This window comes from Ambystoma mexicanum, chromosome 1q (assembly GCF_040938575.1).
Source record: "Ambystoma mexicanum isolate Mex_15411 chromosome 1q, UKY_AmexF1_1, whole genome shotgun sequence".
NCBI lineage: Eukaryota > Metazoa > Chordata > Amphibia > Caudata > Ambystomatidae > Ambystoma > Ambystoma mexicanum.
In genome coordinates, this window is record NC_090922.1 from 1394070456 (window position 1) to 1394083106 (window position 12651).

Sequence of the window (12651 nt, forward strand, 5' to 3'; positions counted from 1 at the left end):
CACTGTGACAACGCTCCACCCGACTGATGCAGACAGGTGACAGCACCCACGGATGTAGTAACTATGGCTACTGCGACCACCTCATCACCATTGTTATCCGCCGCCGTACTGGCGCACCTGTCGCGTGACTCCCTTTTATTAGGGCTGGACTGCCCCTTTTGGGGAAGGACCAAGCCTGATTTGCATATGGTTTTTAACCGTCTGTAATGGCTTGTCGGGCTGAAAAACAATGATCTGGAAGGTTGGCCAGAACTGTGCCCGTGGTTATGGTTAATTCAAAACCTCCCAGCCGTCACCTTTTTGTTTTGCTACTCTTAAAGTGGACTCCATCACACTATGGCTATTTAACCTGGCATTGTGATTTGTCTTTCATTTTATTTGCAAAAGTCCTGTGATGCCACTTCCTGTGATGTCACTAAATATCCAAATGAGTACTCCCAACAATATTTAAAACTTGAGTCCTTTACAAATAACAGAGAAAATACAGTACTTTAACTGTTAGAATAATTCCCTGTAAACACTTGTTAAAAATGTATCTTATTATTATACCAATTTAACTTTATATCGCTTAGGAGCTAAAAGCCTGAATAATGTACAACCGTGACGAGCATGGGCTCCTTCAGTTGTCCTTCTTTTATGGCCACTAAGATAATTCAGCACAGGACGAACCTTCCCATTCATGTCGACGTCACAGCGCTGCCAAGACAGTATTCGTCCAATCAAGAGGATGCTTTGTCTCAGGGAGCCAGTTAGATCTGCTGGGGGAAACGATCAGTGTGCAGGTCAAAATGGCGGCGTGCAGGAACCCGGAAACAGCGATCTGTTCCGAAAAAACACACTGCCCCAGGTCTACGGATATCTGAACTGGAAGCGTGCGCTTAGCAACGCAGCTCATCGCAATAACATTCTGGGGAAGGAGCGACGCACCGGTCACGCCACTCCTGAGGGCGAAGGGGAGCCCGGGTACCAGGGAGACTGCGGGCCGAATGTAACCTGTGTGTGAACACTTAAACTCATCGAAAGTTCGTACCTCTACGCTGTGTTCCTGACACGTCGCCTGTCATCTTCAGTGCCTGCCTATCTCAACTCCACCCCAGTCCTGTCACTTCCATCGTGGCAACCCCGCTGGCTTCCTATCTGAAGTCCCCTCTTCACGCCTGTTCTGTGTATTACTTATACTCGTGTGTGTTTGCGCCCCTCCCACCCTCCCCTTTGAGCACTTGTGTAACTCCGCATTGTGCAAGCCGAACTCCACCACAATCCTCTACCATGTAACACCAGTCTTTACCGTCCAGTCCTATTAGATGCTTCTGTCCGAGCCCCACTGTGCGTCCTTTCTTAGCCACTTCTGTCAACTTTTAGATCACCCGCCCACACATTGTATCTGTCATACAAGTATCCAGGGGCCGTCATCAGTTACCTCTAACTTTTATCCTGTCTTATCGAATCCCCCTAAGGGTCGTCTCACCCCTACCTGTCTGTCAGTTGTCCTCTTCCTATGTTCTCCCATGCCCTGCTTCTTCTCTTACCTGCCACTCAACGCCAGCCCCCTGCCTATTTCATTAATAGGCATCATTTGTTCTCTCCTGCCACCTCAATTTCTTACCTGACGTCCCTCTCGACTTTGAACTCTGCTGAACGCCACCATATACTTCTGGGCCCTGCCTCGACTCCCTAAGCTACTATTCGACCCTGCTTGTGGCATCCCGTCTCTTCCCTTTCTTTCTCCTGCAGCCCTTAATTGTGTGCTCAATACATCCTTGTTGTGAACCTCCCCACCGCCTAGGCACCGCCCCTTTCCCTTACATCCTTCTCACACTGGCCATTAGACTTGGCATTGATTCCACGCTGGAGAGCCGGCGGGCTCTGGAGACCGGGTACCAGCCGCCGCCGGGTTCCGGAGGTGGGGGTACCGCTAGCGGGTCCCTGGCTCCTCTCACACCGCACAAGAAAATGAAGAAGCGCAAGGAACTGAACGCCCTAATCGGACTGGCAGCAGACGGGCGCAGGAAGAAAACCAAGAAAGGTTCTGGGCACCGGCTGCTGCGGACAGAGCCGCCCGCTTCTGACTCCGAATCCAGTACCGAGGAGGATGACGAGTTCGGGGGGCTGGCAGGGAGTCGCTCGTTCTTCTGCAAGTAAGTATTTTGCTAACTCACAAACACATTGTGTATAAATCGGCCAATAAATAAAACGCAGACAGGTTGTACTCTCTCCTTTCACGCCCCAGGAAACTGCCTGGGACAAACTACTACTGTCACTCTGGTTTCACTACCTTACGTTTCCACCAACGTGTTCGATTTGTTGGCATATATTTGCTCTCACGTAGATAGTTATACCCAATTCATTTGAGATAAGTGCCACTTTGTTTTCAAACAGGATCGACCTTTATTAAATTGAATAGTTCCTCAATATGACTCCATGCTTGATCAAGAGTTCAACATCTTGTGTCGAACTTCTAAAAATCGCGAGCCTCGTTCTATAGACGGTACACCCACCTCATGAACTTGGTGATAAAGACGAATACAACACTGATATCAGTATGCTTTATTGTATTGGAAACGTATAGCCAAACCTTTACAACGAGCCTGTTCACGGTTCAACACAGAGCACATGATGGCTGTGTCAACATTTAGGTGGGCATTACACGAGATTATGTACAGTGAGCATACGACTCAGTGGTGCTAGAACAATATTCAGAGTGGGGGTACTGGCTGGTTTTAGCTTTCCAAAACTTGGCAGTTTGCACCTTACCGAAAATTGGGGTTGTGAATAAGTGCTGGTACTGAACTGACGAGGATATTAAATTAATAATACCTGCAGTGCAAGCTCCGGTGGGAGTTGGTTCCCCTTAATACATTTCTGAAACAAGCAAGACTTCCTTAATGTATGGATGAAGTGTGATATGGTAGCGATTCTTATTTTAAGAGAGCACGTCCTGTACTGAAATGGTCGATTAATCCCGAGAGATCATAAGAAACAAGATTAATGACTCAATATTTTACTGGCAGAGAACGCAAAAACGTTGAATAATTTATAATCTGCTAGAGACCGCATGGTTTAACTAAAATGCTAGTTTCTGACAGCAATTTGATTCTTTAGTCCTTTGCAGCTTTAAACTATGTATTATTCCCATGTGAAATTTGGTAGCCTAGTTTGAAGCCTGTGTATTGGCCTTAATTCTACACACCACTGAATACTGAGGCACAGTGGAAGTGTCGGGAATTATTTTTTCCACTAACCTCTGCCCCAAAGGTGGTCTAAATGCCCATGTGGTGCTGTAACAGCATATAATGGTGTGCCCGAAAGCAAGGCTCTGGAGAAAGATTGGTCTCTGTGCTTTAGTGTTAGAGAAACTGCTACGTCAGAGCAACTGGAAGGCTTACTATTGGACAGCAGTAGTGTAATGGTTCTGCCTGAATATACGTATCCATGCTTATTTCCCTTGTGTGTATGCTGTGCTTTAGATGTTATCAATCTTTCCTACACTGTTGTATTACTAAACCAACAAGTGTTTGCTTCGCAATATGGTTTCTTTTATACAGCCAAATAGAAAAACGTTAATACTGTTGTCACTCTCTCGTTTACCATTTATGTATATTTATTCTGTTGTAGAGTGTCACTGATGGCACAAGAATCATTATAATTGTCTGAGGCGGTTCAAAGGTTTTTTTATTGAAACTTTAATGGAATCTATGGCAATCCCTCTTGTCTTGATACAAACCTCCTCCCTAACCTAAACGCCCCTTAACCTCCAGGTTAGTAGCTATCACATATTGACCCCTTACCATCTAAGAGCTGATTTGTACTGTCGACAGTGCTATTCTGATTGCCTGACTAGGCTCTGTATGATGTCTTAACCAGGCAACCTCTAATTCGGTGGGTCTTTCCACTCACACCAAACCAGCAATTCGTAATGTTCCTTTTATTTTTAAGCATCTTGGCGCTAGCAAAGACCAGACGGGCGAGCCGTCAACAAAACAGGAAGAGTAGGTTTTAGAACAGATCGGTTTTTGTGATATTCTTGTGTCTGTTGCATGGATTGTTGCTTTTGTAATTTGCAGTCTTTGGCTTTGCTGTTCTTTCTTTTTCCTTATATAGGATGTTTAGTGGTAGTTTATGATGAACTGATTCGTATGTTTTGACTTTGGTTGACAAGGAGTAAGATTTAAAGATTAATGCCACATTTTATTTGCTGTTGTGAAATAGAAACTTTTGATCCCGAGAACAGATCGGTTTTCAACAGATGGCGGCAGGCCATATGATTATCCGTAGTTAGTGGAACGGGCAGGGAATTCCACAATTTAGCAGCGGCCACCGAGAATGAGCGGTCCCCGACTCGTTCAAACTGGTAGCGAGGAACAGAAAGTAGACAGTAGCCCTTAGAACGTAAATCACGGGAGGGCACGTACGGGCAGAACTTTGCCCGAAGATACTCCTCACCTGACCCATAGAAGGCCCGATGCACTATCACTAATTATTTAAATTGCACCCGCTGGCAGCCAGTGCGATGATCTGAGCATGGGGGAGATGTGAACCCTGTAGGAAGTGCCAGTACACAAACTTTCCCTCATAGTTTTGAAGAAGTTGTAACCGATGCAGTAGGTACCGATGTTGTGCCAGCAGCAGCGAGTTAACAATAGTCTAGTCGACTTAGTACCATGAGGCTGTGACAAGGCCTCAGGTGAACCGGAAGAAGCAGCAGTACCCTCCCCAGGACGCAGAGTTGAAAAAAGCCTGCGTTGCAGATGGCCCTGACTTGGCCATTCATACACAGTGATGCAGAAAGAATGAATCCGAGATTCTTAACCTCCGGAACTGGTAGAGGGCACATTCCCAGTTCTGTAGGCCGAAGAGCAGGACTGAACGGGCCTAGTAACAGTACTCTGGTGGCCTCAAGGGGGGGTGTACCACCCGGATCTCAGTCTTGCACCTGTTAAGTTTTAGCCAATTGCTGCCCGTCCACTCACTCGCTGCCGCAAGGCAACCCCTAAGCTGAGATGCAAGGTCCGGCTGTGAGGAATCCAGCCTGATGGTGATCTTGGTATCATCAGCGCAGGAGTAACTCCTGAAGCCGAAGGAGCGGATGAGCAAAACAAGAGGCTGAATATAAATGTTAAACAAGGCCAATCCCTGGGGGACCCCACACAGCAGCATTGGAGCAGCTGAGAAAAAGGAGGCAAGAGCCAAAGTTTGACTACGGTTGGCAAGAAATGAGGCAAGACAAAACGTGGCCGGACAAACCGGCCACAGCCAGAGGATCCAGTAGAACCTGGTGGTCCACTGTAGGAGCACCTGTTCCGCCCTCATCAGCCAGCCGACAGAGGTCATCATACACAGAGACCAGGACACTCTGTCCGGTTGCCCGGACGAAAGCCTGACTGAAACGATCAAGAAACAAGGAGGACTCAAGAAAAGACGTAAGCACGGGAGAAATAAGAGGTTCCATTAATTTCATAAAGAACGGAAGTAAAGAGATGGGTCGTAGGATCTAATGAGGGCTTTTTCAGGAGCGGAATAACAGCCGATTGCTTAAGCTCTGGCGAAATGAAACCAGATTGGCAGGAGTTGTTATCTGCTTCTGTCAGCCATATGGGAATATTAGGAGAGATATCCTTCAAAATCCTCAGGGGAAGGGCATCTGAGGGAGAGGCAGATTTCAAGCTGCTAACTGCCAACTCGCCTCCTCGATAGAGAAGGTGGGAAAAGTCGCCCAGTTATGGTCCGGTGCCCCAGGCCGAAGTGGCTTCTCAGGGACCGGGAAAGCAGATAGACGGATCATGTCCTGTAGTACGTTAACTTTATCAATAAAGAAAGTGGCTAGGTCATTGCAGAAGGCATGACAGGGTTCAGCCTGCAGAGCACTATCCGGAGGAGAAGAGAGTTAACGTACAACAGAAAATAGTTCACGAGGTTGGTTTTATAGCACTTTCATTTTTATTTGTATAGTAAGTGCTTTTAGCCGTATGGATAGCTAAATGGTAAATGCTACATATTGTGGAGAAGGCTGATTTGGCACCAGTAGAGTAAGTGCATGCAATTGTCCCGGGAGGATTGCTCAGTGGCAACGTGCTCGCCTTTGAAGCAAGACCACACAAAGCAACACAGCTTTGATCCCGAGGTCTGCGCTTGGAAACCTCTGGGTATTTAAGCGCGTTATAAATATGCAACTAAGACAACAACAAAAAATTCAGTACCAGCGCCTCGATGCCCCCCGGGCTGTATGAGCGCTTTAAAAATACAAATAAATAAATCTTGATGCAGCAGTAAGACATCTCTGCAGGTTGAGTGCTTGCTGCGATGTCTGAGAGAACTGCAGGTCACAGGTTCGAATCCCGGCAAGGCCATCTCAGCCTTTCATCCTTCTGAGGTCGATAAATTAGTATCCACTTCGGTTGACTGATAATTATATGTAAATATGTTCTATATACTGCACTTTGGCGAAAGCCTTCTATAAATAACACATTGTCATTATCATTGATGATAAATGCACACAACACAGGATCTCAGAAAAATACTTTGGTGCATCATTATCTAAAAAGCATAAATTGTTTGTAAAAAGAATACTTCCCAGTTGTATTACTTTTTCCATCTTATTACTGCTATGATGAATAGCATCTATGTGATTTTAACAAATAAAAAAAATGGAGAATGAAATTTGAACTGTGTGCTGTTTCGGACAGGCTTGGTGCGTGCAGCACAGAGAAAAATGCCTTCCTGCTCTTACATGGCCTGCAATTCATCCATGCAGATAGAATCAGAAGGTGTTCTGGTTTCCATCAAGTTCCTTGCCCTTTGCATTGCACTCTGCTCTCAACTGGTGCTTAAATGGGTACGCATAGAAATGTAAAAGGTGTCACATAAGATTTTAATGCGTAAAAAGACCCAGTGCTTATCTGGAAGCCTGCTCGCACAGCCGTACCACCTCCACTCAACCAATACCCCACCTTTCTCAAAGGTTGCCTCCACACTCCGCCGCTCCTTCCCTCCTCCTGCTGGTATTTTGGTTGACTACCTCCTCCCACCTAAACAAATAACCCACACCTCCTGCTGTACCACTTTATAGCCCCCCTCCCTCTTTCTGTGTACTGGCTCTTTCCCTGAGCAATGTGGTCCTGTCTTCCCCCAAACGGGATAGTTTGTTCTTCGAAAATAGCCCAAAAAAGTATCTAATACATGGCACTTCTTCCACAAGGCTTCACTGCGGAGTAACACAATAGCAACCAGGGAAGGACAATTTTCGATGTTGTTTTCCTGGTAAAGTTTATGGGGAGTTGTTTGCGATTGATTTTATGTCGCAATTATTACTTTAAATACTGGTCAGGTGTTCATTTTGTGGGCCATTGTCTCTGCATACCCTTGGTAATGTTGCCGATGGTTTGCTGGGTCGGATGACCTTTCTCTACTATAAGAATGTCTGGAAAGCATTTTGTAGTGGAGGCGTAGTTTGAGTTGGGTTTGTACTACAAGCAAGCATGCTAGCACAAAGGGGTGCAGGAATTGGTTCTCTCGATTGGCCCTTCCCCTGTGGGGTATGGCTAGCTCTGAATTCCTCCTTATAACGCCAACTTTCTTCAGCTAGAGTTCCCACCCCATTTTGAGAAAATGCTGGTTCTGACCATGTCACAATATGAGAATTAAAAATGGAATAGTCTAAAATATGTAGTCACAATGTTAGCAATAAAGTAGTTGATATCCAATATCCTACTGGCTTCTAAAATGTAATAAATATCTACAACTAATCAACAATGTGTGTGTCGCCATTGTAGCCCATTTAAACTTATAACTATACTCAGAATTGTGGGTTGGAAAGCCAGCAGGCAGGTGATGTGATGCAGAAAAACCTCTGGATAACTGATCAGGTGGAAAGGGATAAAAACTCATGGCATCTATGAGCAGACAACTAAAAGCAAATCTGCAGCCATACACCAAAATTATTACAGCCTGGGAAAGCATTTGAAATCCTTCTGTAACTCAAAAGTTGAAAGGCTAACCTGACAAAAATACATCATGTTTCATATGTTGCGACCATGAAAAAGATGTGATGCAAACATGGCTAAAAAGGGCTTACATTCTGCCCTCAAAATATTGAAGCCGTCAAAAAAATAGGCATTGTAAACATTTGGCAAACTGCACATTTTTAGCTCAAGAGCTTTTTACTGTCTCAAGTGAAGGCATCTCAATGTACTTGAACACAGCAATGTAGTAAATAAGCTGGGCTATGACTGCGCAGCGGTAGAACTCTACGGAAAAATAAACATCAGGATGCTAGGACTTATAGGAGAAAAGGACCCTCATTAGAAAGTGGAGAACAGTACAACAGATCTCCTACAGTGGCCTCCAAACCTTTGGGTCAACACGTTACCTAGCAAAACATCAACACCGACAATGAAAGTCACTGGTCTTGGCTGGCCAATTTGGTAAACCATGGCAGATCAGATTCCTAGCCCAGATGCAGGGAGTTACTCTTACTTTCTCAGCTGGAACACACTGGGCAACACACCTCTTCGAACAAGGAGGGCTTTGAACTATCATTGACAGATTTCAAATTATTGCCCTACAAGAGATGTGGTTGACCTCTCAACTGGTGATAGATGGCTGGAACACTCTTTCTTCATTGGCCATACAGGGGCCGTGAAGACCTACAGGTGGTCTGGTGCTCGGCGTAAGGAAAAACTTGGGTGAATTGAATTGATTTCGCCTATTCGCCATAATATTCTTGTTGGTAAAGTCACACTCAATGGCTGCCTGCCATACGTGTATCTATGTGATTAACATTTACGATCCCTACTATAGATCTTGTCACAAAGAGGTGTTAAAATGTATGGGATCACTATTATCTAAGCTGGGCGATTGTCTATCCGATCATACTATGTGGTGCCCTCAATGCCAAGAGACGGAGTAAACCGGATATCATCACAGGAAACCAAATAGCTTGCTTAACCACCTGCTGCAAAAGAGGAATGGAATGGGCAACATACTTTACTGTAACAAATGTGCAATGATAAATGCCAGTACTGCCTCGGACTCGCCCCAGGCCTACACAAGGGTGGGGAGGAACAACAGCAGTATCATTGATTATATTTTTGTTCTGAAACTTGATCTGGTTGTCTCGGACATGTGTATTGGGAACTGGGTTGAGAGTGACCACTCCCCCTCCCCCTTTTCATCAAACTAAAATACCGCCCGATTATTGCCAAATGGGTAGAACTAGGCTCACTCTCTGTGAACAAAACCCTGAATAGGACCTCATGGCACGTTAACATACTAAAAGCCATTACCAAAGCCCGGTCCACGCTGTGAACACTTTGTGCAGCCTGGGGTGACTGAACACTGCCGATATTAGCGCCTTTTCCCTCTTTGAAGCCTGCATGGAACAAATCAAAGCTTGTTCAGTGGAACGGCATTCAGCTTGTCACAGACTGGGTAAGGCCCATCCCAAGGCTCACGTACACCGCTGCAACCGCGAAATCCATCGAACAAATTGCTGCGTCGAGAGCTTTGCTCAATTGCCCACCGAGAGCTGGATGCCCAAGGACTTCCCAGGGCAGTGAAAGCTGAGACGAAATTGTATGGGAAATCGCCAAAAAACCACAAAACCGAAATGGAGTGTGCCAAATGCCCCACTCTTGTGGGGTCATGTAAATCAAATGATCCTGTGCTATTCTGGTAAATGGGAAAGCTACACAACATTGGTGCCTAGTGAGGTTTGGGAAGTCTTTGTTTCCCAACACTTCAAGGGCAATTCCTCATATGTAATCCTGCATAATATACAGAGTGCAGTTTGGCATTACTCTAAAGGTATCCCTGATGTACAAGGAATCATTAGATCGTCTAAGAGTTTGCAAGCACCTGTCTGTGATGGTGCATGTAGCTCCCTTTTGAAGAAGGATCCAGATATGTGGGCAGAAACCCTACACTGGCTGTTCGTGTATTGAAAGGACTCGGACAATCCCCGATTCCTGGCGAGATAGAATCATCGTGCCGATCCACAAAAAGGGGAGATCGGAACATCCAAAGAATTACCACCTGTGGCAATGCTGGACATCCCTGCGAACATTTTCGCATGCATCATCTTGGATGAGCTGGAGGACTGGACCCTGAATAAAAACATCATTCCGTTCAATCAGACACGATTCAGGAAGGGCTCTGATACCATCATTAACTGCCTGGCCCTGGTAACGGTCCTACAACAGTCCTGGTCCATTCGCAGAGCCGGTACACGCAGCATTCGTTTACTTCAGTGCAGCATTCGATACGGCGGACAGACCCAGACTGTGGGCCAAGCTGATAGCCTGATAGCCTGGCATATTCCACCATGTTTACTCAAAATGAGTATTCTTCTGCATGACCACACACACAATCATGGTCTGGATTGATCAGATGAGCAGGGCGACAGGATGGGTGGACACAAACAAAGCGTTACAAGAAGAATGCTGTCTTTATCCAATCTCTACCTTTCGGATCTTGGAGGAGAACCGTCTAACCCCTCCAACCCCTCAGCAAACCCACCCAAATTGGGAGGTACTAACTGGGTTACGCAGATGACCCTGGGACTTACAAATGACACTAAATAAGCTGTCAAATTGCGCAGACAGAAATACCTTAACCATCAACACAGAAAAAACGAGTTGCCATTTGTTAAGAGGGGCAGGGCTGTGAAGATGACCTGGTTTCTGGGAGCCTCCAAGGTTGGAGGTGGTACCTGACTTTAAATATTTTGGGGTATACCTGGACGCAGAGTTAAGAGGAACCAGACAACTTGACCTTGTTCACCTTAAAACAGGTATGACAACTGGCCTGTTAAATTCTTTGTTAGGAAAAGGAGGTGGTTTTCCCTAAAAATACTATTACAACTCTTTACAGCAAAAGTGACCTCGATAATGCTGTATGGGGCAGAAATCTGGGCACTGATGCACTCGGAAAAACTGAGGCGCGCGCAAAGTCTAGGTGAGCTTGAGGGAAAATCTCTCATAAAACGATTGTCCTTACCACATCATGTCCGTGCTGATTACATATACCTGGAATTCAACTTAACACCAATTTGGGCCAAACTAAACTCACACTGTACTTTGCTGCATCAGAAAATCCACACAGCTCCAGCAGGATTGGTGCTACTTCTGCTTCTGGACGCAGTCCAAACCAGGGGTAGCCTAATGTTAACCAGTAATGTGGTGAAAATAAAGTGCTGCCATGCCCAATTATCAGGTGACCTGGATGACAGAATAAATTGGCCACAAAGCAAATGTAAGAACTACATTACCTTGCTCATTCGCCAGGAGGAGCATGAACAGTACGATACGAAGTTGTCTGGCAGGACGCAGGCACTATGTTTTGTTGAATATCCTGCCGCGCACACCAGGGAACCGTGGTATATTGAGTGCTTTGCAGGAATCTATGCAATATGGGACTACCTAAAAATTAAATTGAACAGTATTAGATCTTTGAACTCTGTGGTGCCTGGCAGAATATCCCTCGGTACGAGCGGCTGTGCCACTTATTTGGTAATAATTGTGTGGAAACCATCAAGCACCTGCTACTATATTGTGAAGTGCTCCTCCCCTTAGGGATCATTGCATTTAGAAATGCAGACACACAGATGAATACGCCTCTGGTGGAAGTCTGGTGTTCATGATGGGAAATTCGGAGGGCTTAATCTTCCATCTCTCATTGCTGTGGAGGAAAGTTAAATCAATTTGTCAAGTATTTTTTAACTAATAGATAATTGACGTGTAAGCGGAACACTTTCCTTTCTCTTTTTTTAAATGTTGTATCTTGTTTCCACTGTTTACATTTATCCTGGCCAAAGAAGTATGAAGGGCAACGCAGGTTATAGATGGACGTTGTGACGAAACTCGCTACAACTATAAACTCAGCGTTTCACCCGCAAAGAGAAAGTTGCAAGACAGAAGCCGATGGGATATTCAATTGTGAGACTCAAGATAATGACCAAAGAGCCCTTTGGATGTTTGGCTCAATACAATGCTGATCTTTTTGTGGGCTTGACAGCTGAACATAAACATGCCCCTTTTTGGTCACAAAGCAAGAATAAAGGTAAAATCACGCTAGAGTTGGAGAAGCAATACGCAGAGTTGAGCCTCTGGTGTGAGCACGTCATTGTGGGAAGGAGCCTCCTGTGGCGCAGGCAGAGACCAGCGTGGAGGTGAGGAGCCGCTGACAGGGGATCAGGGACATATTCCTCCACCTAAAGAAATCGAGACATTTGTGTTTTTTTTTTTTGCCGACTTTCTTTGCAGAACGTATGGAAAACTTTGGGACTTTGAAAGATGGCCAAGACCTGTTAAAATAACCAAGAATTGTTTTCTATGGACCTTTATTGATCCAGGAGGGGCACTCTGCCTAGTCTTTATTTTGTAAAATGTTTTTTTAATGTGGGGGCCAGTAGAGTAGATGGGTTTTGACCGAGGAATGTTTATTTTAAAAATAAAAAAGTTATTATTGACGAGCACCTTAGTTATAGTTTTGATAGGAAGGGATCTTCCTTTTAGCGCTAGAAAATCATTTTCTTAAATTAAAGCCTTTTGACAACATGTCCTGTGGTCTAAGTACTTTGTCTGGCTTGCCACAGCATCTACTGTGGCTGATCAAAGGAAGCAGACACTGAGCACATGTTTCACGTGGTTGTATCAA

At 45.2% G+C, this 12651-nt stretch overlaps 1 protein-coding gene across 2 annotated transcripts in view; it reads left to right on the forward strand.

Annotated features, from left to right (window-relative positions):
- Positions 1–747: 747 nt before the first annotated feature.
- Positions 748–12651, forward strand: part of EFCAB14 (EF-hand calcium binding domain 14) — a 306235-nt gene continuing 294331 nt past the window's right edge. For both annotated transcript variants that reach the window (XM_069642256.1, XM_069642257.1), the window contains exon 1: positions 748–2138. In XM_069642256.1, coding sequence (XP_069498357.1) covers positions 1954–2138 — 185 coding nt within the window. In that variant the 5' untranslated portion in view covers positions 748–1953. The remainder of the gene's footprint in view (positions 2139–12651) is intronic.